The sequence below is a fragment of the Pristis pectinata genome, chromosome 3 (genome assembly GCF_009764475.1).
Source record: "Pristis pectinata isolate sPriPec2 chromosome 3, sPriPec2.1.pri, whole genome shotgun sequence".
Classification (NCBI taxonomy): Eukaryota; Metazoa; Chordata; class Chondrichthyes; order Rhinopristiformes; family Pristidae; genus Pristis; species Pristis pectinata.
The window spans coordinates 86,803,124-86,830,683 of NC_067407.1; the positions used below are offsets into that span (position 1 = coordinate 86,803,124).

The 27,560-nt window shown below is 41.6% G+C and overlaps 1 protein-coding gene across 4 annotated transcripts in view; it reads left to right on the forward strand.

Annotated features, from left to right (window-relative positions):
* Positions 1-27,560, forward strand: part of LOC127567834 (1-phosphatidylinositol 4,5-bisphosphate phosphodiesterase beta-1) — a 711,920-nt gene that overhangs the window by 597,994 nt on the left and 86,366 nt on the right. For all 4 annotated transcript variants that reach the window (XM_052010953.1, XM_052010954.1, XM_052010955.1 and 1 more), the window contains 5 exons: positions 1,868-1,938; positions 11,816-11,912; positions 22,202-22,286; positions 24,255-24,379; positions 27,069-27,223. In XM_052010953.1, coding sequence (XP_051866913.1) covers positions 1,868-1,938; positions 11,816-11,912; positions 22,202-22,286; positions 24,255-24,379; positions 27,069-27,223 — 533 coding nt within the window. The remainder of the gene's footprint in view (positions 1-1,867; positions 1,939-11,815; positions 11,913-22,201; positions 22,287-24,254; positions 24,380-27,068; positions 27,224-27,560) is intronic.

Consider the following 27,560-nt stretch of genomic DNA (forward strand, 5'->3'; position numbering starts at 1 on the left):
GAAATCTGAAATAAAAGCAGAAAAATGCTAGAAATACTCAACAGGTCAGGCAGCACCTGTGGAGAGGTAAACAGATTTAACATATTAAATTGAAGGCCTTTCATCACTATTGTTCAGTTCTGACAAGGAAATAGTCAAACTGAAACATTACCTACGTTTCTCTCTACATAGATTCTACCTGACTTGCTGATTATTTCCTGCACTTTTGTTTTTATTGAAGGAGATATTAGCACAACTAACTAAATGCTTTGCATAGGAAGCGGCTCGAAGGTGGGAAGAGAGAGAGAGAGTGAGGAAGAGGCTCTTAGAGCTAAGGGGCTTGTTAGCTTAAAGCAAAGGAGGCATTTGAGAGATGGTAAAGGAATTGGAGGAGTGCAGGTAGGAGGTCAGGAGGAAATTACAAAGTTCTTAGAGGGCTTGGGGAGAAATGGTCACAAAAAATGAAGGATTTGAAAACATTTGAGAATTTTCAAATTGAGGCGTTGCTCACCTGGGAACAGTTGTGGGTTGGCATGCATGGGGCCAATGGGTGTGGAGGACAGTCTGAGTTAGGGCACAGGCAGCAGAGCTTTAGAAGACATCTACTGGAATATTCAAGCCTCGAGGTATCAGAGGCATGGTGTGTGGAGCCCTTGGTGGAGACCAGAGGTAAAAGTGCAGGAGGTAGAAGAGGAACCAATGCAAGCTGTTCTTTCAATTATTTAAATAACTGAGAATGGAGTCAGGTGGGTGCATCCCAAGACAACAGGATGGCAGCAGTGAGGTATTGGAGGAGGTGGATGTTGTCAACCTTGACAAAGGTCAAGGTGGACAAGTGGGGCCAGGTTACCTCGCACATAATCATAAGATATCTTTATTGGTCACATGAACATCCAACCACACAGTGAAATGCATCTTTTACATAGAGTGTTCTGGGGATAGCCCACATGTGTCGCCACGCTTCTGGCGCCAACATAGCATGCCCACTGCTCCTAACCTGTACGTCTTTGGAATGTGGGAGGAAACCAGAGCACCCGGAGGAAACCCACGCAGACACGGGGAAACATACAAACTCCTTACAGACAGTGGCCAGAATTGGAACCCGGGTCACTGGCGCTGTAATCGTGTTACGCTAACTGCTATACTACCGTGCCTGCCCGGTTGGGGGCCATCAGAGTTCTTTCAGACCTGTGGCAGGGATGGAAGGAAACCTGCTTGGAGGGATTCAGTCAAGGAGTTTTCGGTAATGCAGACTGAACTTTGGGAGTGTACAACACATTCAGGCATTCTGGAGAGGAAAAGGAGGTTGGAGGTTGGGCAACAGATTTCCAAGCATCAAAGATTGGATTTTTGAGCAGGGCATGATAATGGGTACCCTCTTGCGTAAAAAAAAGCCTCAACTTCAGTGAGAAAAAAGAGACCCATCTCCATTTTTAGAGGCATTGACCCCTTTATATTGAATGTCCTTATTTGAAGGGAAGTACAGATGGTTAGGATATGACTAAAGCAGAGTTTTGGTAGACAAAATCCCTTCACCAGCCATTCCTCCAAGAAAGAAAGGTTCAACTAGCATTTTGAAATTAAAATTTCTGCAAGGATTTTGGAACTGTCAGGGAAAAGAAATTCCCCTCTCCCATGCACTCCTAAATCTTGCCGAAGTTCTTTTCCAAGGACCCTTGCTTAAGTAACTTTTTGCTTGATGCAGTCTATCCCCTGAAAGAAGCAGTTGTGTAGGTCTGGCACAGCCCATTGAAGCCATGGAGCAGGAGTTCTGATGGCTTTGAGGGGAAATTGAAATCACTGTTAGTGCATCAGCAAACTGAAAGTCTTAACACAAAGCTTGTTTTTGTCTCACTAAAAGTAACACCCTCTTGAATATTATCTGCAGGTGAAGGAGATGCAGAGAGTGAAGAGGACGATGATGATGATGAAGATTCTAAAAAATCTTCAATGGATGAGGTAGGCAGTACTGTTAACTCATCCATATTACTTTGTTTATCTGTGCAGTGCTCATTTTATGGTAAATCAAATTCTGCTGAAGGACAGAATAGTTTCCAGGATCTTTAATTTGGAATAGTGTCCAAGTTTGATGCTTTGAATCCAATTGAATTTATTGCTTGAAGCTAGACTCTGGGCATTTCCACACAGGTTCTCTGAAATCAACCTTTATATCAGCGCTCTCAGTCTGGGTCTGCAGTCCTAATGAAGGGTCTCGACCCAAAACGTCGACTGTTTATTTCTCTCCATAGATGCTGCCTGACCTGCTGAGTTCCTCCAGCGTTTTGTGTGGGTTGCTTCAGATTCCAGCATCTGCAGAATCTCTTTTCAGTGAAGAGTTTGGAAGGATGTATTGCGCTTCAGTGGAAGATGAGGTGCTGTCCCTCAAGCTTGCTTTGAGTTTCATTGGAACGTTTGTGATTGGCTTCCTCAGTGTAAAGGAGACCAAATCATGAGTACCAAATGCAGTTTATTGAATTGGAATAAGTGCAAAGGAACTTCTGCTTTACCTGGTAGAAATGCTTGGGTCCCTAGACAATAGAAAGAGAGAAGGTAAAAGAAGGTGTTTCTTGGTACCATCTGAAGTTGCACGGAAAGGTGTCAGGAGAAGGGGTGTAAGCAGAAGAGTCAACCAGGGTATTGTGGTGGGAATAGTCTCTTTAAGTGCAGAAAGAGGCAGGGAAGATGTTTCTAGTGGTATCACTATATCAGATGAGTGGGATATTACAGAGGATGATCTGTTAAAAGTGGAGGGTGGTGAAGCAGAAGGAGAAGACAAGGTGAACCTCATCCTTGTTCTCAGTGGGAAGAGACGGGATGAGAGCAGTACTGCAACAAATAGAATAGACATGGTTGAGAGCCCCGTCAACCTAGTGGAGGAAAAAGGGAGACCTTTTGGATGTGCTGATGTGGATGGTGGCACATCATCAGAACAGATGCAATGGAAATGGGCAAATTGAAAAAATGGAATGGAACCCTTACAGGAAGGGGTTGAGGGAGGAAGCATGGTCAAGATAGTTGTGGGAGTCCATATGTTTGTAGTGGATACTGGTGAATAACACATATCCTGAAATGGAGGTAGAAGCAGAGAAAGGGAAGGTAAAAATCCGAGATGGACCACGTGAATGTGGGAGCAGGTTTGCCAACTTTCAGCTGCCTGTCAGTTTAATTCTCCATCTCACTCCCACTCTAACCTCTGTCTTTGGCCTCCTACATTGTTCCAACAAAGCTGGCCATAACGTTAGGACAAAGACTACCTCATTTCCAACAAGGTGTAATGCCGCCTGCCAGACTCAACTCCTATTTGCACGTCCCCCAGATGTACCATTTGTTATTGACTGCCCTTTACCGGCATCTGCCGGCTGACATCATAGTCTCTACCCATCTCCACCCAACCACAGACCTTCTTTTCCCTCTGCCCCTCCCCATTTCTCCGAAATCTAAAACTTGTTTTATCTACAACATTTTCCAGTTCTGGGGAAAGATCATCAACTTGAAATGATAACTCTTGGTTTCCTCTCCACAGGCGCTTGCTGATCTGCTGGGTATTTCTAACGTTCTTTGCTTTATTTCTAAATGTGATAGTTTACTCAATGTTATGGGAATGTTCTGTTTTCATCAGTTGTCCTGGGATATCTTATATCAGAAAGGAGACAGGTGAAATTGGAGTCAGTGAGTAGGCCGAGATCAGGGACTGTGTGAACATCAGAATTGTACAGAACTGGGAGGAGCCAAACCAAGGTAGAGAGAGTGTAGAAAGGAAGGAGTGAGGTGTGTAGAGAGGTGAAAGAATATATTAGGGAAGTATTTCATTAGGGTGGCTCAGCGACACAGTTAGTAGAGCTGCCTGCATCACCGTGCCAGCGATTTGGGTTCAATCCTCAACTCTGGTGCTGTCTGTATGGAGTGTTGCATGTTCTCCCTGTGGCCACGTGAGTTTCCTCCAAGTGCTCCGATTTCCTCCACATCCCAAGGATTATATAGTCATAGAGTTTTACGGTACAAAAACGGGCCCTTCAGCCCAACAGTTCCATGCTGACCTTTTTGTCCATCTACACTCATCCCATTTGCCTGCATCAGGTCTGTTAGGCCCCTATCTAAATGCTTCTTAAACACAGTGATTGTACTTGACTCCACCACCTCCTCTTGCAGTGAGTTCTAGGCACCAACAACTCTTTGTGTAAATTTGCAGGTGGGTTAATTGGCCACTTACATTGCCCCCAGTGCACAGCTGAGTGATAGAATCTGTGAGGAATCAATGAGAATGGGATTGCTCTGTGAGCTGGCACAGATTTGATGGGCTGAATGACCTTGTTTTACGTTGAAAGAAAATTTGGACATAAACGTAGAAAAGGGAATCCAGAATTGGTAGAGGAAGAATGCTTTCACAGCTTTATTCATTTCTAGGAAAACATGGGGCTGTTATCAACTGAGCTTGCTCCTAACACCCAATACAGCTGTCCTTGGCACATGTTACTGTTTAAACACATTTTAAATATCCCATTGTATGCAGTGCAGTTAATATGTTTGATATTCAACTCCAGAACTGTTCAGAAAAAACAAGTATTACTTGATAGTCACAGTGCACTTTCTGAAAGGAACCTGAGAACAGTTAAAGAGGTTACGTAAATATTGAGGCTGATTCACTTTAAATCTCAAATTTATGGAGTACTCTTTTCTCACCTACTGTGTAAGCAATTCACAGCCATTAAAATAAATGTATTTTTGGAAACTATTCATTATTCCTTTGGCATGTATTATGGCATGCTGGTTGTGTAAAAAACATCCAGGAAAATTAGGATGATGTTCAACCAAATCACTACTGGGACTTAATTGCATTGTTAAAATGCATTTGTGGCATGTCTGATGGGCATGCAGCAGGACGTGGGGTATTTCGTTCACCATAAATTACAGCACTAACTATGCAGAGAATAAAGTAACCATGGAATAAAATAGATAGGACTCCATAATTCAGAAGACAAACATTTGTTCCCTATTTTTGGAACTAGACATAATATTTAAATAGAAAAAGGCATTCATCAAAAAGTATTAGGTTTTCATTTTCTTTGCTTGGAGAGTGATTAAATTTTAGGTCTTGTCCAATATAGATACAGAATTGATTAAGTTTACATAGTATTGTCCTTTAGCTATAAACAAATAGAGCAGTACATCATATTGTTTCATAATATAACTGTCCTTTTGTTTTTGCATGCTTTGATGGAAATGAAACCAAATTACATTTAAATCACTCCTTCAGCATTGAGAAATATCTGAATTCATTTCACAGTATAGTTAGACAGAAAATGGATAACAGGATAGAGAAAGAGACATCAGAAAGAGAATAAATTATTCAAAGAAGTCTAATTTATTCACATTGTAATTTTTAATAAATGTTTACAAAAAACATTCAAATCTTGCTGCATGCACTTCAAATGTGAAACGTAAGACATGCCAGAAATGTATTTTAACTTACAATATGTACTGAATGTCTCTGTACAGGTTGATAAAATAAAGTCATAACTTTCATGGATGTTTTTTCTACCACCAACATCATGTTTCAGAGATTAATAGTGGTTTTAAGAAATACAACATTTATTTTACTGACAGGAATGCTGACAACTGTTGGTGAAAATGATGCACCATAAGATGAATTAAAAATGAATGTGCTTTATTGTTTATTTCGGCTCTTTGGTGCTGTTCTCAGTTTCCCATAGGGATCTGCACTGTCACTGCCAGGTAACGAATACATTTTCTGAACAGCTCTGAAGCTGAAAACCAAACAAAATAGACAAACGATACAAAGCAACATATTTTAAGCAGGGCCTTGAAAACAAAGGTGGAGATGAACAGGTGGAAGCGTTGAGGAAGGCAGTTCTTGAGCTCGAGACTCAAGAAACTGAGCCACCAGTAGTGGAACACACACAAGAGGCTTGTCATTTAAGAGCAGCCAGTTAAAAGTTACAACGCTAAGAGATGTGGAGAGATTGTGAAAGTATTTAAACATGAGGAGGGGAATTTTAAGCAAGAATTTGAGAAGTCAGGAACCAATGTAGATCAAGGTCAATGGGTAAAAATGGTAATGTTTATTCTCCCCCTGTTTTGGAACATGATACATCATGTCCCAGATGAGAGAGCCATTGGAATTCTTTTCGTATTCCTCAGCTGGTGTAAACATTTCCTTGATAGGCAAAGAAAATAAAGGGGAGATTTGCTTCTTATCGCACCTTTCACAAAATCAGATATCCCAATGACTGATCATGTCAGCTCTGAATAAGTTGACGGGTTTCTCTCCCATAAGTCAGAGGTGTGGGCTGTAGGCCCATCCCAGAGCAGACCAATCCAGACTGATATTCCAGTACTGTACCAAGGAAATGCTGGACTATTGAATGCGCTGTCCATCGAGTGAAATATTTAAACCAAAGCCCATTTCGCACCCTCAGATGGATGTAAAGATTTTGTCATGAACCAGCAACAAAAGAAACACACTGAGCATGATTCAGTGTTAAAAACTATTTTATTAATCACTACTTATGATAATACGTAAAATAAAAGTTAAAAAAAATGTTAGTATGTTAGAATTCAAGAATGTTAAACCTCGAACGTTAACCCCAAAACTAAACTCTTCATGTGTGTGTGTGACAAAGTCCAAAACTCCCAGTTCCTGAATGGTTCTTAAAGTTCAGTTCCGCAAGCCATAAGGTGAAACATGAGCAAGGGCTTCTTCAACAACCACCGTTGTCTGAAGATAAGATGTAGATGTAGAAAAACATAGAGAGAGTACATACGAAATCCAAATGTTCCACGATGGAACCCAAACGACACTTCAGTGTTTACTCGGTAGTGACTTCCTCACCCCGAAAAGCATCCGAACCGTGGTCGTCCACACACAAATACCTGTTTCCTTCTGCAAACAAAGGTAAATGGATACCTTCGTCCCAATCCTTGGTGTTTTCAAAGCAATAAGTCTTCAGCATATTTTTGAGAGTAGAATGAAATCTCTCCAGAGCTCCTTGAGATTCTGGGTGATATGCAGATGATACAATCTGCTTTGCTCCCAGCTCATAGACTATTTGTTGAAAAATTTTTGACATAAAATTACTACCTTGATCAGATTGGATTTCTTTTGGCAAACCAAACAAGGAAAAAATTTTACAAGAGCCTTTGACACCGTCTTGGCCTTAATATTTCTAAGGGGTATTGCCTCTGGAAATCTAGAAGTGGCACACATGATGGTTAACAAATACTGATTTCCAGTCTTAGACTTTGGTAATGGGCCAACACAGTCCACAATCACCTTCGAAAAGGGCTCCCCAAAAGCAGGAATTGGTTTCAATGGAGCCACAGGGGGTTTTTGATTTGGTTTACCCACCATCTGACATGTGTGGCAGGTTCGACAAAACATCACCACATCTTTTCTCAAACCAGGCCAATAGAATTGTTTCAAGATCTTCCCTACAGTTTTATTCACCCCAAAATGACCACCCAAAGGCATACTATGGGCCAGGTTTAAAATCTCATCCCTATAAACTTTTGGAACAACAACCTGATGAATAACTTCCCATTCCTCAGTAACAGGAACATGAGGAGGTCTCCATTTCCTCATTAACACTCCATTTTTGACATAGTATCCAGTTGGCACCTTTTCAATCTCCTCACTTGAGAGTGCTTTTTCTTTCAATTCTGTCAACTCAGGGTCCTTTGTCTGTTCCACCATAAAATCCTTCCTCGACAAAGACAAATCTTTAAATTCAGGCTCACTATAAGGATGTTGATCCTCCAGTGAAGACAGAAAAGTCTCAGATAAGGCATCATAATTTTCTTCCTGTTTAGGACTGTCACAAGGAACCACATCAGACTGCACCGGACTGTCTGTCTTGGCTAATTCTCTAGCTCTAGCTCGAGTCACCGCACATGATGGGTAAACATCTGGATCATCCTCAGACTCATCAATCCTTGGTTTGGTTGTTAACCGTACCACAGGATCACTTTCTCCATCTGCAAGGTCATTTCCCAATAACAAAGAAACTCCTTCCACTGGCAAACTAGGTCTTATCCCTATCTCGACTGGTCCTTCTACGAACTTTGACTTTAAAATCACCCTGTGAAAAGGGACAGACATGGTCTCACCTGTAACGCCTCGTACTAGATTTACTTCACCAGTGTCACTTTCTTCACCAAAATTTAAAACACTGTCCAGCAGGAGAGATTGACTAGCCCCAGTATCTCTAAGAATTTTCACTGGCACCTGGGGTGACTCATCATTCAGTGAAACAAAACCCTCTGATACATACGAACGGAATTCTTTTCTCACCTCCTCCAACTTTTCCGCTTTTCCCTCTTGCAAGGACTGATCTTTAACAGCATCTCCTAAACCTTTTTGATTTTTAATTGCCTGAAAGCAAGCATTGGGCCCAGCTTCCTTCTTTTTCTTCAAAAGGGCACAATTAGATATCACGTGGCCAGGTTTCTTACAGTAATAACAAGTACGCTCAACAGGTTTCTCCAGCCCTGGCTTCTTTTCATCTTTTCCTTTTTGATTACCTCCCAATTTAATCTCCGGTTTACCTGGATTGTCTTTGTAACTCTTTTGAAAGGTTTTAGGTTGTCCCCATTTGGATTTATGGGTTAAAGCATAATCATCTGCCAACCTAGCAGTTTCTTGTAAAGTTTCCACTGCCTTTTCATTTAAATATGTTGTTAATTCAGCTGGAACACATCTTTTAAAGTCTTCCACTAGTATCAATTCTGTCAATTTATCATAATCCCCATCTACATTTTTAGCCAGGCACCATCGTTCAAAACATATTCTCTTTCCATTGGCAAATTCCATATAAGTCTGATCTGCAGATTTCCTCAAGTCTCTGAATTTTTGTCTATAAGCCTCAGGGACCAATTCATAGGCCTTCAAAATAGCTTGTTTTACCTTGGTATAATCAGCTGCATCCTCAGCAGACAAAGCAGAATAAGCTTTTTGAGCTTTACCTTTAATCACACTCTGTACCATAAGAGCCCATCCTTTCCTTGGCCAGTTTGAACTCACAGCAACCTTTTCAAAATGTTGGAAATACTGATCAACCTGATCTTCTTCAAACGGAGGGACTAATCGAACCTCCCTGCTGGCTGAAAAACCATCATCAGAATCAGATTCCGAACTCCTACGCTTCATTTGTAACTCATGCTGCCTCTGTTTCTCCTTCTCCTCACTATCCAGCTCCATCCTCTTCAATTCCATCTGCTTCATTGCTAGATCAGCCTCTATCTTCATCTGAGTTAGCTTTTGTTCGGCCTCTAATTTCTTTTGTTCGGCCTCTAATTTCTCTCGCTCGGCCTCTATCTTTAACTGGGTTTGCTCTCGTTCGGCCTCTAATCTCTTTTGTTCTCGTTCAGCTTCTAATTTATTTTGCTCTCGTTCAGCTTCTATCTTTAACTGGGTTTGCTCTCGTTCAGCTTCTATCTTTGCCAGCTGCACCTGTGCCTCAGAAATTGCTATTTCACTGCCAGGAAACTGTTTTAACACTTCCTTCTCAAACACCTTCTTTTCCACATAATGGCCAGCTATCAATCTCTGAATATCTGCCTTTCTCATAGACTGCTTTACTTCTGTAAGGTTTAGCCTTGTAGCAATCTTTATCAAATCATCCTTTTTCGCCACCTCCAATCCCTTTTGGGTTGGTGACTCCAAAAATGCCTTAATATCCATTGCTGCTGGTTTCCACACACACAAGCCAATTAAAAAGAATTTATCAGACCTCCCTCAAAAATCTTTGGATTGAATCCCGAACAAATCTCGTCAATCTGGGGTACAATCCCAGACGACACTCGTTAACCTTGGGAACTATCCCGGACGAATCTCGTTAACCTTGGGAACTAATCCCGGACCTCTCGCACCCCAAGCGAGAATCATACCCCTAGACCAACGAGATAAAGGACGTAATGACGTTGTTGAAGAAGTAAGTAGAAGAAGAAGGAGAGAGAGAGAGAAGGGAGAGAGACACCAGCCTGCTTGTTTTCTCTATCGATGGATGAGAAACAATAACTGTGTTTGCCACTGAAATTCATGTATGGAAGTTGGGAGTAATCCGGTGGAGTTCACTTTGTTGCTGACCTGTAGAAGGGGTATTTGTGTGTGGACGACCACGGTTCGGATGCTTTTCGGGGTGAGGAAGTCACTACCGAGTAAACACTGAAGTGTCGTTTGGGTTCCATCGTGGAACATTTGGATTTCGTATGTACTCTCTCTATGTTTTTCTACATCTACATCTTATCTTCAGACAACGGTGGTTGTTGAAGAAGCCCTTGCTCATGTTTCACCTTATGGCTTGCGGAACTGAACTTTAAGAACCATTCAGGAACTGGGAGTTTTGGACTTTGTCACACACACACACACGAAGAGTTTAGTTTTGGGGTTAACGTTCGAGGTTTAACATTTTTGAATTCTAACATACTAACATTTTTACTTTTATTTTACGTATTATCATAAGTAGTGATTAATAAAATAGTTTTTAACACTAAATCATGCTCAGTGTGTTTCTTTTGTTGCTGGTTTGTGACAGGTTCCATGGCACTATTTCAAGGAAAGCAGGAGAGGTATCACCATTGGCCTGAAAAATATTTACCCTTCAGTCAGCATTATAAAGAAAGCAGATAACCACATGCTTTGCAAGAGCTTACTATATAAGAATGTTGCTGCATTTCCTACAATACAATAATGAGCATACTTTAAATGTACTTCATCGGCATTTTTGAATGACATGATGTTGTAAAACGTGCTATATACATTCAAGTTGATGGCTGCCACAGAATTAGTTATTGGTAATGAAGTACCTTTGAAGTCAATCTCGGAAATGCAGTGGGGAGTTTGCATTCTCCAAGGTTCCTAAATAGCAATGTCAGAATGATCGGAAATCCCCATCTACTGATCTTGATGGTGGATTAATTTTAGCCAGGACACTAGTGATCTCCTCTGCTCTGCTTCAAAATACTGCCTTGGGATCTTCCCCTTCACCCATCCCCCAACCCAGAGAGAGGAGACAGATCCCAGGGTTAATATCTCATTCAAGAAATGGCAACTTCATTAGTGCACAACTTTCTCAGAACTGCACATTGTGTCACCAAATATTTTTTTTCTTGGATCCTTGAAGAGTAACTTGAATACACAATCTTCTGATGGTAAAGCGAGAGTACTAGGAATTCTGGATGGTGTTGATTCTGTTGCTGAGATAAGTACAAAAGCCGTCTAAACTGCTTCCCACATGCCTTCAGCTTAAGAAGATGTGCTCGACCTTTACTCTGTGCTCATGCAGTACAGCAGAGTCAAATTTACACTGTGGAGTTACAGTGGGGATGTGTATGAGACCTGCAACTGGAAATGACACATTAGCAATACTTAAGTATCTGATGCTACATTCAGAAAAAATCTTCCTTCACAAGACTGATATCATCGGGAACAAAATGCAGTGGAGTAGAAATTCGTCCTTGATTGCATTAACTGTGCAATCTTGTAATGTTTGCACGTTGCATTCCATTTCAAAAATTTCAGTCATAGAGACCTAAAAACAGGCCCTTTGGCCCACAACGTCCATGCCAACGATCAAGTACCCAATTATGCTAATCCCATCTACTTGACCAATAGCCCACTATGCCTTGCCGATGCAAGTGCCTGCATTGGTACTTATTTGGTTGCATTGACTTCAATGGAAACAAAATTTTGATGTCAGAGTCCAATGCACATCTGCTGCTATGTTGCACATTTGGGGATGTGACCAGGGACAAATTTCTACTGCACATGTACTCGGTAGCAGCTGCATACTTCTAACATTTTTGCTGACTTATATTGCAGGGAACTGCTGGATGTGAAGCAAATGCCACAGAGGAAATGTCCAATCTGGTTAACTACATTCAACCTGTAAAGTTTGAATCCTTTGAGGTGGCAAAGAGTGAGTGTCTTTTTATTTGTCTCATTGCACTGTACAGAATATCATGGTTCTTTGCTGTAATTTTGAGATTGGCCCGGCAGCCAAATGTAACCTGTAGGGAATTCAAGGGAAGCTTTCTTTGAGAATGGGAAACTTGCTGTTAAAAGGTATGCTTGAGGCAGAGGTGAATTTAAGAGGAAGTTAAATAAATATCTGAGGAAGAAAGGAATAAAAGAATGTGTGGGTAGGGCTGATGCAGAGGGAGGGATTAATGGATTATGTGTGGAGTTTAAAGAGCCTGCTCCTGTATTGCAGACTCCTCCACGCGACAGATGCTTCTGCAGTTCCTGACTGCGACCATCTGCAGGGCTGATGCATCATTCTTGCCCTGAGCGGTGAGAAGAGAGTCAGAATCTTGCAATACACTCAATGTTTCAGCAGCAAGTTGACTACAGAAACTAAATTCACAGGTTTTTCTTTGAGGACTTACTTACATGTCACAAATTTCTTCTGTTTTGGTTGCTTACTAATATTGCTTTGAGTTGGAAAATCCTCCTGCCTAGTTCTGTTTTGGTTAGTAAAATGACAGCCGCTATTTTCATGGAGATCTGTCGACGACCTGACTGAGGACATTGTGAAAGGCTGCACATCTGAGCTCCAAAGCGGTTGTAAATGGCACTTTGATCCTTCTGGTTATCTGTGCTCCAGGGAATTCTTTCTCAGCAACATTAATTCATTGAGCCCTTCATTACTTAATGCAGAGAATGGCTATGTACCTTGGAAATGTTGAAATGATACCTCATGTTATTGAAAGTTGGTCGGTTGTTCTGTCATGCTTGGCAGCCATCCAGGATTTATTGTGGCATGTCAGCAGTTTGGAGGTAATATCTTTTTTTTAAAGGAAAGCAGGATGGAAGAGGCCCTCACAATCAAATGGCACTATTGCTGATGGGAAATGGTTAGTGAGGGTGGGTGGGATGGATGTCAGGCAGGTGGCAGTAGTGCTTTGAGTAAAAGAGGGGAGCAAGGCTGAGGGTTGTACTTGGAGGGGTCGGGAGTGGTGCTTGCTTGCATGTGGGCGTTGGACCAGACAGGAATGGCACTTGTCAAGGTAGAAGGAAACTTGCAAGGAGCTGGAGGGAACAATTGTCTTGTTGAACTGGAGGAGGTGCAGAATGACAGCAGAGTCAGGAGAGGGCGATGACTGCCATTTGAATAGAGGAGGAATTAGAGTGCCGGCAGGAATCGAAAAGACACAGAGGGTGTGAGAGCAATCAGGATTTTCCTTTAAGTTACAGCCTGATTTGGGACAGTAAATGGAGTAAGCTTCTTGGAAACTACTACTCAGATGCTTAATTATTATGCCAAACAATTATTATGGCATAATAATTAAGCACCTGAATAGTAGTTTCCAAGAGTCCCCCTTAAGGTCCACTAGGAGTATTCTCTGATTCATATAACTGGTGTGTGGCTGACTCCTCCAACTCATCTCCATCAAATTTTCCCCCCATTTAAACGACAGTAGGAACTGCAGGAAGGTATCGTTGATACACTGCTACTGAAGGCTAATATTGTTTTGCTCACAAAGAGACTTCTTCAACACTTGACAATTTGAATCAGGCCTGATGCAGTTAATAAAAAAGTTCCATAGTTAAAGTTTTTACATTTAATTTCATTTAACTCTGGTCAAAGATCATGTTTTCATTTGGGATGTATATTTACTATGAGATGAAATTCAATTCTGGTATTTTGCAGAAGAGATTGCCATTTTCAGAGAGATTAGAAATGTGGATGTTTGAGTCAAGAGTCACAGAAAGTCTCTTTACCTTTATTCATCACAATTCTGACCCAGAGATTGTAAAATTAGGCCTTAATGAACATCTGGGCTTCAGAGGCAATGCTTGCCTCTACCTTCACCAGCCTAGAGTTTGGTGGGGAAATCTTGCTAAACTGTAGGTGACTTCCAGTGGGAAAGCACTACTGAGTGAACCAATCAGGTCACTTCTACCTTAGATTTCTTTGTATTTGGATCATTGTGACCCAGATCAATATCCTCTGCTACTTTAGTCAGGGAACTGGTCCCAAAACATCAACGGATATGTTGGAAGGGTGCAGTGCTTGCTGTACTAGCTCTGAAGGCAAGGGGACAATGAGAGGCTTACCTTACAGGTTGTATTGGTGGCTCAGAAGGGAAGCCCCCAGTATTCAGCTGCTCCCATGTATGTGACTTTGTATGGAGTTTATTGAGGGAATCCTATCATTAACTTGGGACATTGACTTCTCTTATCCTACACCTCACTCACCTGACGTTGGTCCAGGCCCCCATTCATTTGATTATCGATTCCAGAGTTGGGCTTAAGAGCAGGAGATAATTATTTTTTTGTATGTTTTATTTTGAAGTTTTTATTTCTGTTTTTGATTCTTGATTCTTTCATTTTTAAAAAAATACTTCTATATTTTAATAATTTAAAGGAATCTTTAAAAGTTTTTGAATGTTCATGAAAATCAGAGAGGGTCTGATGATGAGGCCACAGTGATATGGTTCCCGAGGCCTAGTTGCCCCCGAGACCTCACTACAGCTGGTGGCATGGGCTCATGGTTGTCGCTAGTTGTGAATGATCTGCTTTCTTGGTAAGGTGCTACACATCATTCAGTAATTTCCTTGGTTGTTGAGTTTATTGCATTTTCTTACAATGAATGGCTTACCCTTTCTTTTGAGATATATTTTGCAGTAAGTCCTTTTTTTTAGTCTTAGTAGAAAATGCATTTTACTAGATAATTTTCTGTTGCTTTAAGTATAATTTATAAGTGAATGCAATGTTCGGTGTAGCTGCAAGATAATTAAAACAATGCTTTCACGATTAGTTAGAATGCATACATTCCTATATTCACATATTTCAAACTTTTGGGTTAATTGAATTTAATAATTTTCTCTCCTCCCTCCCTCCATCCCTATTGGCCATGACTGTTTGGCCAAAATGTATCTTTGATGTTGAATCTTAGCAGCCTAGCCTAATTGTAGTGTGTGTAATGAAAGACATATGACTACTGGCATGAGACAGTGAACCACAATTTTCAAAGACAGTTGTACTTTGTTGAGAAATAGCTGGTATCAGTACTCTTTATCTTCCCTTAAAGCACATGATTTGTGAGACAAACAAGAATCTCAATAGGTTCGGGCTGTATTAATTCTCTTGTTGCGATGGCTTTGAAATTGATAACGAGAGTAACACAATGATGTGAGGTATCTCACACATGGACTATACAGAGGCCAACGACTTTTGTAATTAAGTAAAAGAAGATGGTGATTCGCTCTCCTTTCACTCTGAATTGTCTCTTGGGGGTTGTCAGGAACATGTGGCTTCACTGAAATTTTGAATTCATATTCAGCATCTAGCCCACCTCAAAATATATATTGTTTAACTGCTGCTGCACAGATAGCAAGGCACGGTTTCACTGGTTTGTTGGAGAAACTGGGTGTTCAGACCAGTTAATGATGAAGAGTAAATGAAAATCAAACTGTTGATGCTGAAAATTTGAAATAAAAACAGAAAACGCCGGAAACACTCAGCAGATCAGGCAGCCTCTCTGGAAAGAGGAACTGCGTTGACTTTTTCAGGTTGTCAAAAGCGTCTGACCTGAAGAGTTAACTCTGCTTCTCGTTCCACAGATGCTGTCTAACCTGAAGAGTGTCTTCAGCATTTTCTGTTTTTATTAATGAGGCTTGGTAATTGGAAATTAATTGGTAATTGGTTTATTATTGTCACAAACTCCGAGATACAGTAAAAAAAACTTTATTTTGCCATCTATATAGATCATTCCGTACATAAGTATGTCAAGGTGCGAAAGCAACACAGTAACAGAATGCATTACAGTTACAGAGAAAGTGCAGTCTAGGTAGGCAGATACGGTGCAAGGGTCATCACGAAGTAGATTGTGAGATCAAGAGGTCACCTTTATCACACGAGAGGTCTGTTCGAGAGTCTTATAACAATGGGGTAGAAGCTGCCTTTGAGCCTGGTGGTATGAGTTTTCAAGCTTTTGTATCTTCTGCCTAATAGAAGGGGGAGAAGAGAGAATGACTGGGGTGGGAGGACTCTTTTATTACGTTGGCTGCTTTCCCAAGGCAGCGGGAAGTGTAGACAGAGTCAGTGGAGGGGAGGCTGGGTTCCTGGGGCAACGATCCCAAGGCTTCGTCTCATCGGCAAGGGAACACAGATCCAAATTGTACCATGACTCAGCAGTGAGAGAAGAGTCTCGCTGAGACCTTGGGGAAAGATTGGGCTTGGTGAAGAGTTAAAAGTTGTTGAAGGGGAGAAGACTGCTGACAAATTCAAATGCATTTCCGAGTTGTTTTCCATGATTCTACAAATTCGACTGGGCATTTTTCAGTAAGAGTCACATTTGTATCCCTGACATGTTTTCCATGGGAAGGACAGTAAGGAAAATGCCATTCCTCATGCAGAATTCCTTTTGGTGCATTGTAGGAGAAGGTGTTCTGGGAGTGCCTATAGTTGGTCACTGTTTGGATAACCTGGTCCTCCCAGCACAGCAGAGGACTGATGTGCCACCGGGTAAATGAATTACAAGGCTTCACCCTCCAACTAGCTGCTCCCCTGCTGCACAAACGACGCCCCTGCCCTTGCTCCATATCACCCACCGATGTTTTTGCCTGTGTCTTAGTCCCCAAACTGCTGTTTCCTGACACCTGCTCACCTCCATCCCAGACACTGAGCTGCAGCCCTCTGACCCCATGGCCATCCGTCCCAGACACTGAGCTGCTGCCTTCTGACCCCATTGCCATCCATCCCAGACACTGAGCTGCAGCCCTCTGACCCCATGCCCACTCAAGTCCCAGACCCCATTCCAGATCCTCACCTGCTGCCCCTGACTTGATGACAACCCAAGTCCCTGACCCTATGCCTCAGCCAAGCCCCAGGCGCCAAACTGCTGGCCCATGACAACCCATCTTGGACCCCAGTTTGCTGCCTCAAGATCCCATTCCCACCCAAATTCCAGATCCTGATCTTACACCTTCTGACCCCATGCACACCTAAGTCCCAATCTACCCAATGATCACCATCATCTAAATAGCTATTCCAATTCCTACCCCGCCCTCACACCCCCCACCTCCACCATCAACCAAGTCGTCTTTTGGTCCCAGCCTTCCTCCTCCAGCCTCAGCCCAGATCTGAACGACCCGAGAGTGTGCAGCACCCAGTCAGTCGTGCCCCAGGGCCATCTGGAATTTCAAGGCAGATGCTGGTCTCGAAAGAGGAGGCTGAACTTCTTGCAGTGATGGAGGTGCAAGACTTCCATTTGGAAGACGGAGAAGAATAGGGAATCAAACCCTCCAGCTGACTGGGACTTTCCTGACTGGGACTTCCCTGTTTTATCTGTAATTTCCTCTTCATCAGCAGCTTGAATTGCCCCTTGTGTGGGGTGGCCATGTGAACTGCACGCAGTGATTTGAGATGTTATAAGTAATGACTGACTGGTGAGTTGCTTTAGTGTATGATTGGTGTAACTGGGTCCGTGCTGTGGACGGTCGGCAGAAGGGCCTATTTCCACACTGTGTGACTCTGATCGAGCTGAATTGAGAGGAGTGGAGCAAGACAAGTTACAGAGAGTGGAATGGACCAAAACTGGAGAATTTTCAGTGGAGCCAAGGCTTCCAAATCAGAATTGAGCAACATTTTATTGGCAGTAATTGTCTTCTGGCTGATGCTCATTTTCCTACTGCAAAACATTAGCCCAGCACTGGAAGGGCAGGGAGAGGGTGAGTTGCAAGGGGGTGTTTGAGCACCAGGCTTACGTCCATGGTTCAACAATGCTGTCTGCAGGAAGGCACATTACAGCTGGAAGTTGGGGCCCTGCATCAAGTAAAGCTCCAGGAATTATCACTTTATGCGTCCAGGTCAGGTTACACACTCCACACTTCGAGGCACTCACTTTCCCTGCCAAGAGGCCGGGGTGGCATCTCTGTTTGGTGATGTAACTGCAAACATGTCCAGCAGAGGGACCACGTCAGGCATTGAGTAGGTTTCAGGATGAGTAGGAGTTCAGTTGTAACGTGTAAATAAATCGGAGGCATCTTTTGGGTTTTATGGCTGTGATGATGACAACATTGTTGACATTCGCTGTCAGTTCACCAAGAAGCTGACAGCATTATCTGTGGTCTACATATGTGTAGCTGAACATGGAACTCCAGAGTTGCTGACAGTGATTCGCTGCTCCTCCTACACTGTGTCACTTAACTCCAAGGATATGCATGTGAATGATTTTTACCTCTTGGGATTTGCGCATTATTCTGTCTGTAAGCTACCCTGAAAATATTATCTTTGACTGCATATGATGTGAATGAGTTTTTTAATAACATACATTTGGTAGCAAATTCTGTGATCTTGAAAAAGAAAGGGATTTCCCCTCTCTCTATCATCATATCAAACCAGAGTGCCTACTGTGGTTTAGCGAGCAGTGCGGAAATGCATCACTCTCCTCAGATTGCTGTAACCCAGCATCAATGCCTCCTCCATTACACTGTTAGGCTGAGTTCCTATTCTCCAGTCTCCCACTCTCTATGAGGCCCCCTTCTTCCCCCCCCTCCCTTCGCTCTTTCTCTCACTTTATCTTTCCACCCTTCCTCTCTCAATCTTCTTCTCTCTGTGACCCCCCCCTCCACTTCCCTCTCCCTCTCTCCCTACTCCCATCTTTATCTCCAGCCTCCTTTCCCTCCCTTCCGTCCTCTTCATAGATGGGCTGTAGGTTTCGTCTACCTTTTCCTCAAGAGGAGTAAATATCCCAAACTATTACCTTCCTCAGGGTAAATTAATTTAGTTGATTTGAGTTTAGATGGATAGTAATATTCTCAGATATTATAAGGGTCTCCACAATATTGAAACTCCTCATTGTAGAGGGTACAGAAATGTGATTTGTGGGTAGATAAAGTATATTACGAGAGCCCATACAAAAGGTACAAAAGGTTTTTTAAGGAAATGATGTAATCAACAGGCAGTGAGTTCCAACAACCACACAGTTTCTTAACTTTATAAAATTAAAATCTTGTTTCCAGCTGCTACCTATAATTTCCTGAGACAGTTGGTTTGCAACATTAAGAAATAACTAAAAGTGCAAAGTCATAACTTTATTTAAAATAATGAATACAATATCTTGAGCTTATCACAGATCTTAAAATTAGCTCAACATGAAGTTATTAATATATTCATCAACTGATAAAGTAGACTTTACCTTCAAACCCCAAGCAGGTTGGAAGCTCATGATTATACTCATGGTTAAGAAATGCTTCAGCCCTTAAAGTGAATCTAAAAACCTTGAGCTGAACACATATTTTTATGCTATTTTTCATGGGTTGCTTGATATACGAATGTGAATATCTCATTTGAGGACTCAACTGAGTTGAATGTTATTAGATGACCATAGCGTTTCATAGCATGTTGAACACAACTGGCAAACAACCCTCTTACATGAGGTTTAGCTGATGTTACATTTTTGAGCATGATTATTCTTTGTTTAAACAAGTCTTCATGTTATCTGTGGACTAAGTTAATTATTCCTGATCGCATGGTTGCATTGTCATTGTTCAGTCAGCTGTTCTTGAACAAAGTCCGCAATTGTATTGTTATCATTGTTTCCATAAACTTGGTTAGCTAAACGTCTTCAATGTTTGATTAGTCACATTCCTTAAACAACCATTACAAAGTTTCCCTGATGATGTAATTCCAAGGATTGCCAGCATTTTTAACCTAATGACATTTTACAAAATCTTTTTAGCTAGAGAGGATTCATGTGATTTATTCAAACTTCACATCCACATAATCCATAAATGTCCATACCTCAAGGAAAGTAACTTGATAAGCATTGTTTAAACATAAATCCATTGAAGCCAGTGTGTTGGAAAGCAGGCATCTAATTTGTGAACAACATAACAGGTAGAACACTACTTTTTATTTTCATTTGCTTAAGTTGTGTTTCTTTTGACATGAGTGTGAACAATGAACACATTAGTGAAAAAAGCACATTAATTTGCATTTGTGTTCATCATATGAGTTAACACAGAGTGATGGCTCTAATAAAAACACAAGGTATAGAAGCGTGAGTCCAAAAGTGAAGTGTTGCAGATTCTGGAAATCTGAAATTAAAACAGAAAAGGCTGGAGATACTCAGCAGATCAGGCAGCAACTATTGGGAGAGAAACAGAGTTATTATTGTAGGACCTTTACCCGGAACTGGGGAAAGTTAGAGTTAGAAAAGTTTCAGATTGTAGAGAAATGGGGAGAGAATAAAAGGGAAGATCTGTGATAGACTGGAGACTTTACGTGACACAGGCAGTGGTGGAGCAGGTTGAGAGAGGGCAGGAACAGTAATGAATAACTAAATAGTGAATCAGATAAATCTGAGAGAGGTCAAAATAGAAGCAGGAGTTGCTCACACAGCACTTAAGCCTGCACTGCCATTCAGTAAGATCATGGCATATCCTGTGCCTCATTTGCACTTTTACACTCAATCCCAATATCCCTTAGTGCAAAACACTGTTGAGATCAACTTAGATTACCTTCAGTAATGGAGCATCCACTACCCTCCAGAGATTCACAATGCTCAGGCAGCATGGTGGCTGTTATTGCTGCTGCGTCACACCTTCAGTGAACTAGGTTCAATCGTGCCCTCAGGCGCTGCCAGTGCACTCTTTCTCCCCATGATCGCATGCATCTGGTTTCCTTCCACATCCCAAAGGTGTGCTGGCTAGTAGGTTAATTGACCACTGTAAATTACCCTTAATATGGATGGGTGGTAGGAGAATTGGGCTAGAGTGAATGGGCATATGAGAGAGAGCAGGTTATGGGGAAATAAGTGGGAGAATGAGGCTGAGCTTGTTCTGAAAACCAGCAGAGACTCAGTGGCCCAAATGGCCTCCTTAAATGTCATGAGAAATATGAATATGTTAAAAAAAAAATCCCCATCTCACTCCCAACTAGCTGACCTTTTATCTTGAAAGTCTGTCAGTATGCCTCATTACTAGCTCTGGACCCCCTCACCCCATTAAGAAGGAAGTATTTTGGCATCTTCCCTGTTGTTCCCTCTCAGAATCGATGCGACCACCTCTTGTTCTTCTAAACCCCAGTGAGTTTAGGCCGATCTTTCTCAATTTCTCCTCACAGGACATCACTCTCGACCCAAGAATCTCAATCTAGTGACCATGCACTGGACTGACTCCAGGATAGATTTATCCTGTATTATTTATGGGGACTAAAACTGTGCACAGAACATTGTTCCTGTGCTGGTTCTAGAATAGACCTCGCCAATTAGTCACATTCTTGTTCCTCCTCTATCGCTCTGAAGATGTATCTTTATTTTCCTCTACATCCCCTTCCTTCTTGAATGTCATTATTAAATCTGCTTCCTCCTTCCTTCCAGCTCATTGCTGGTCTGGTACATGGACATCTTGGTCTGTCAGTGGACATTAAAGAGATGGAAGATATCAGAAGGCAGTTCCACTGCATTGAAGGGCTGTGCAGACAATTCCTCCAAAACTACTGCAGTAAACAATTTAATAGTGAGCAATGTTTGCCACCGACATATCAAAGCTTTATAACAGTTGGAGAATCTACTTTCCAGGAACGGTGCTGTGTTGCATTCCATTCTCAACTGAGGTTTTCAAAATCCTGCAAGGTTTTGGGAGAGTAAACAATAAAACAAGATCCGCCTTTTCTGGGTAGAGTTTAGGTTGACTAAATTTACACAGAAGCAAGAGTATTCAAATAGATCCTTAGGATCCCTGTTCTACCAAGGGGCCAAGTCAAGTCCACTTTGTTAAAATACTTGCAGGTAGTTACTGGCACAGTGCAGTCGGGTGTTTTGCATTTAGGTTTTTGTAATAACGTGTCTATATTGGTTTCTGTTGATATAGGAATGAATATGTTAACTCCTGGTACTCTGCCAAGCAATAAAATTTGATGGCCAGCATTTCCCACAGCCTCACAAGGGCTTCATTATGTTTTATCAGGCCCACTCATCACATGAGTCATGCTCTCAGCAACCAGCTCAGAAGATAGTTGGCTGCAAGTAACTACCCATCCACTTCAAGGTTTTAAAATACTTTTGCTTGTTTTTCTTCTTTAGGTCGTAATATGATTTGAATTCCTCTATTAAATTACATCACTCCCAAGTATGCAGTGGCCTATTTCTGAAATAAATCCTAAATTATTTCACTTTTGGTGCCAAGTTGGATCAGTCTTAAAATCTATCTGTGGTTGAAATCTGGTGTTTATTGAATGTGTGTGCTTTACTTACAGAGAATAATAAGAGTTTTGAAATGTCATCTTTTGTGGAGACAAAGGCTCTGGAACAGTTGACCAAATCTCCAGTGGAATTTGTGGAGTATCCTTTCAAAGATGTTGTACGTAGCCAAACGCTATCTTGTGCTTCAAAGCACTCTCTGTCACCATTGGTTGAAAGTCATTCAGTGGAGCTGGTTCCACGGAGAGAAGTGATCTGCAGAGGTTCTAGTTATACTGTGTGATATAATCATATGAACAAAATATTAAACCATGTAAACTAAACAGGTTAATGTTGACTTTAAAATTGGACAAAGGAACTCATGTTAATGATCTAAAAGTACACAGCACAATTTTGAACACAAATAATGTTCTTCAAGCCCATCCAGAGTATTTAATCGAGTATTGGGAGTTAGTCAAACATTAATATATTTTGCTCTATAATTTCCTAACCAAAACCATCTCCTGAAATGATCTTTCAGAAAAAGAGCAGAAATTAATGAGAAATTAAAGAAAACCCAAACCTCAATGCAAAGTTTTGGAAGGAAGGTCTATGTTTTTATGAAGGGGCAAGGAAGACCTTCATAATGAATATTAAAATTTTTCTGGTGATATGCAGTAATCTTATTCTGAATCCAAATGTTGCCATTTGCTGCGACCAGTGGCTTACACCCTACTCTGTTTAAATATAAAGAAAATGGGTTACAACGTTTATGTATATTGCAGTGTTTATGTGCACCATGCAATAGAATTTCATCTGAGAAACGCTGCTGTATTTTTTGCAAGAGTCAGTAAATTGTCCATGAATCTTCAGTGCAGACGGTGGGCTTACTAACAGAGATGCCAGACCTTTGCAATGACACCAACGCAGTGTGTAATGCAGATTTGGATGCCACTTTTGCAAAATTCGTGGTGTGCACATGGATGGTAAGTAGCACACTCAAGCAAAAGCAGGCCTTCACAATAAATGTGAGGGCTGCTTCAGCAAAATTTAAAGGGATCCTGCCTGACAAGGTCCAATAGTGCAGAGGGCCATTGCCATGTACAGGTTGGTCCCCGTTACATTCTGTATATTGGCCTCTTCAAGCAGCTCCCTTGGGCATCCCCACCATGACTGCTGCTCCTCCCCAGCACCCTATTATGTCCCCAAGCTCCTCTCCCACCATCACAGCTTCAAACTTCCGCCTTTTCCCCAATCCCATAATGACCCAACTCAGTGCTCTCATCTCTGTCTCCCCCCCTGACTGAGGCTGTGACCCACACAACCAACACCGCCCTGCAGTCCTCCACTTGCTCCACAGTGGCAGAACGAGCTGGGACAAGGTGGTCCTGCGAGTTAAGGCATGCAAGACTATGCGCGGGGTGCCTCGGACCTCACCTGCAACGTAATTTTGCAGATGGAGCCCATATTGCAAAACCTGCCTTGGCCAGCCTCACTTCACCACTTCTGTACTTTGTTCCAGGCCCAGATCAATTGGTTAAAACTGGACTGTTCTTCCTGACAATGACCACTGTGTGGGGCTGTGTCTCAGCTGACACTGACAGCAAGAATCCAGTCTGATTCAAATTGATAATTTTAGTCACTCAAGCTATTTAAATTATTATTAGTAAATATAATTCAGTAAGTTCAGACTACGACGCAAGCCATAAGCAATGTTATTTTATATATGCAGGGCTTGGACTGCTGTTTGAAGAAGGTTCTCCATTTGGAAGGTCCTTGTTGGTACTCCTGTGGGAAAATGATAGGATCAGCTGCCTGCTGGTGGCATCAGAATTTGATTCTTCACCTTTGATCTTAAAACATTTTCTCAAAAGAATTCCCAAAATAACAAGTGTTACAAGCAGACACTGCTGAAGATATAAAGGCATATGGAGCCAAAATAAGTGGACAGGAGTTGGGATTTCAATCATTCCCCGTTGAATAGCCTGCTCCTGTGTTAAAGCCAGTCAGGAGTTCCTTTGGATCCTTACACAGTGATTACATTTGTAATACTGTTTCCACTTTCATCTGGAAAAAAAAATTGCATGTTCCTCATTTTCTGTTTACTCTTCCTTAGTAAATACTCTGCAGATACAACAAGCGACAGCTTAGTCGCATTTATCCCAAGGGAACCCGGGTGGATTCTTCCAATTACATGCCTCAGGTATTCTGGAATGCTGGATGTCATTTGGTGGCCCTGAACTACCAGACTGTTGGTGAGTAGCACAAGTGTATAAAATTCTTAAGAGTTTTTGACAAGAATGGATCCTGAAAGGCTTGTTTTCCCAAACTGGGAAGTAGAAGGTCACACACTCAGGACAAAGAGTTGCTTATTTAAGACCAACAGCAATTTCTCACAGAGGGATATTTAAAACCCAGAGAGCTGTGAGTGCAAAACACTGAGAATATTCAAGGCTGAGATGGATAGATGTTTGCACCTGAAAATAATTGAGGGTTATGGATGTAACAGAAATGGAGCTGATGCAGGAGATAGCCATGATCTTATTAAATAGCAGAGCAGGGTCAAGAAGCCATGTGGCCTACTCCTATTCCTATTTCATGTGCCTCCATGTAGCTCTGGGTAGAAGGTTCAGTTTTACAATAATGAAGCCACTCACTAGAATTATGTCCTTTGGAGTTGAAGCAACAGTTTCTGAGGCTGGAAATTGTAGGGCAATGAAAAGATAAAAACAGATGGTAAGAATTTCTGTAGATACTTAAGATAAAAAAAAGTTAACAAAAAGGAGCACTGTTCCTACAGAAAGTGAGTCTGGGGAATTACGAACGGTAAACAAGGAGGTGACAGATGAATTAAATAGCTATTTTGTCTCAGTCCTTGTTACAGAGGGAATAGGTAACATCTCAGAAATAGCTATAAATTGGGTATAGGAAAAGAGGAAGGAACTCAAGAAAATTACAACCAGCAGGCCAATAACATATCGTAATAAGTTGTTGCTGATGGACTTCATCCTTGCGTCTTAAAAGAACTGGCTAGTGAAGTAATTAATGTATCGGTTTTAATTTGCAAAATTCATTAGATTTGGAGAAGATTCTATCAGGTTGGAAAACAGAAAATTTAAATCCTTTACTCAAAAATGGAGACAGAAAGCAGGAAACTAAAGGCCAGTTGGCTTAACATTTGTCATTGGGAAAATACTTGGGACTTTTGTGAAACAAGTCATGACAGGGAAGTCAACATGATTTTGTGACAGGGAAGTCATAGAATGGCTACAACGCAGAAGAAAGTCATTTGGCCTACCGTGTCCACTCTGGCTCCACCTTTTATACCATGAACCTCAACACTGTTGATAAACCTGTTATGTGGCATCTTATCAAAAGCCTTCGGGAAGTCTCTGTACACCACATCGACTGCATTACTCTCATCAACACTATCTGCTTCCTCATCAAAAAATTCAATCACATTTGTTAAACATGATTTGCAGATCACTGCTGGATTGCCTTCAATCTTCCCTTTCCTCTGGGTGACTATTAATCACATCCCAGACCAATGTTTCAAAGAGCTTTCCCACTTCCATGGTGAAGGAGGTGCACAGGAGGGGGCGAGACAATTCCTTATGGTTGTACTGGTTGAATGAAGGGTATAACCATTTAGCTCTAGTACTTCTATTAGCTTTTACCCAGTAGCGTTGTATAAATTTCCCCTTCACTTCTCTTTGGTTATCATTATTGAATCAGCTTCCACCATCATAGATTCATATGGCATGTAAGCAGACCCTTCAGTCCATCAAGTCCATGCCAGCCATCAAGCACCTGTTTACATCAGTCCTTACACAGATTGCAATTTATTTTCCCACATTCCCATCAACTCCCCTCAGATTCTACCACTCACCTACACACTAGGGGCAATTTACAGTGGTTAATTATCCTTCCAACCCAGACATCTTCGGGATGTGGGAGGAAATCAAAGCACACAGAGGAAACCCAGGCAAAAGCAGGGGAAATGTGCAAACTCCACACAAGTAGCACTGCAGGATTGAACCCACGTCATTAAAGCTGCGAGGCAGCAGCTCTACCAGGTGTGCCACTGTGCTGCCCCATCCTTTCAGGCAACTGATTCCACATGAGCACTGCTGTTTGTGACTGATGTTAAGCACATCAGAGGAGGCCTTAGTGAAGGTGCGAAACTCTAACATCTGGCGGTGATTTCACAAGGTGTTTTTAATGTTAAGCAGATGCAATTAATGTTTGACAAGTAGGTGCCAGCAAAATGCTCGTCCATTTTACATGTTTAAGATTTGTGGGTGGACAGATGGTCTACTCCTGAATGTTACTGATTTGCCACCTCTGTTAAGTGCACTACACACGCACGCACACACACACACGCACTCACACACACTCTCACACGCACACACACTCTCTCACACACACACACACACACACACACACACACACACACACACGGGGTGAGAATTGTTGCCTGATGACACATGATCAAGACTGCCATGTGAGAGGTAGTTGTTTGGCTTCTACTTCTTCTGGAAATTGACCCAATGAAACTCCTCTTTCAGACGAAGAATGGGAAAGCTGCAGGGTTATTAATAATTTTAGATATGAAGGGAATCATGGGATAGGGATAAGTGCAAGAAAGTAGCACTGAGATAAAAGCTCATCCATGATCATATGGGATAGCAGATCAAGCATGAGGGGCTGAATGGTCTATTGCTGGTTCCATTTTTATGTTCTTAAATCTTCATGACACTTTTTCTGTCATAACAAAATATTGATGGGTCCCAATCCCTACGACTATGATGAAAGTCCCAAGCTAAATTTTCTTTCACTTTTTATTTTTTGCGTTAACGTAACATACCATGTACATGCAGAAGGGTGAAATCATAAAGCTAAAGTATCAATCATTTTTGTTTTTCTCTTGAATAATTTACACAGACCTGCCTATGCAGCTGAACATGGGGATGTTTGAACACAATGGGAAGAGTGGCTTCCGCCTGAAGCCGGAGTTCATGAGACGAACGGACAAACACTTTGATCCTTTCACTGAGAGCACAGTTGATGGGATCGTGGCCAACACCCTTTCAGTGAAGGTGCGAAACTCTAATATCTGACGGTGATTTCAAAAGTGTTTTTAATGTTAAACAGATGCAATTAATTTTGACAAGTACTGTAGGTGCCAACAAAATGCTAGTCCATTTTACATGTTTAACATTTGTAGGTAGACGAACTGCTGATTCACAGATCTGTTTTGCTACGCCCATCTGTGTACTCAATGTATCAGAGTAATACAGTTATTTTATGAACCTAAACTTTAATCTGCTGTTAATTCCATCAAAGAAGCAATCTGGAAATCTTTACTAGATTTACATTATACTGAGTTATACTCTAATTTCACTAAATCGTATAAATGTGAACTAACAAACATTC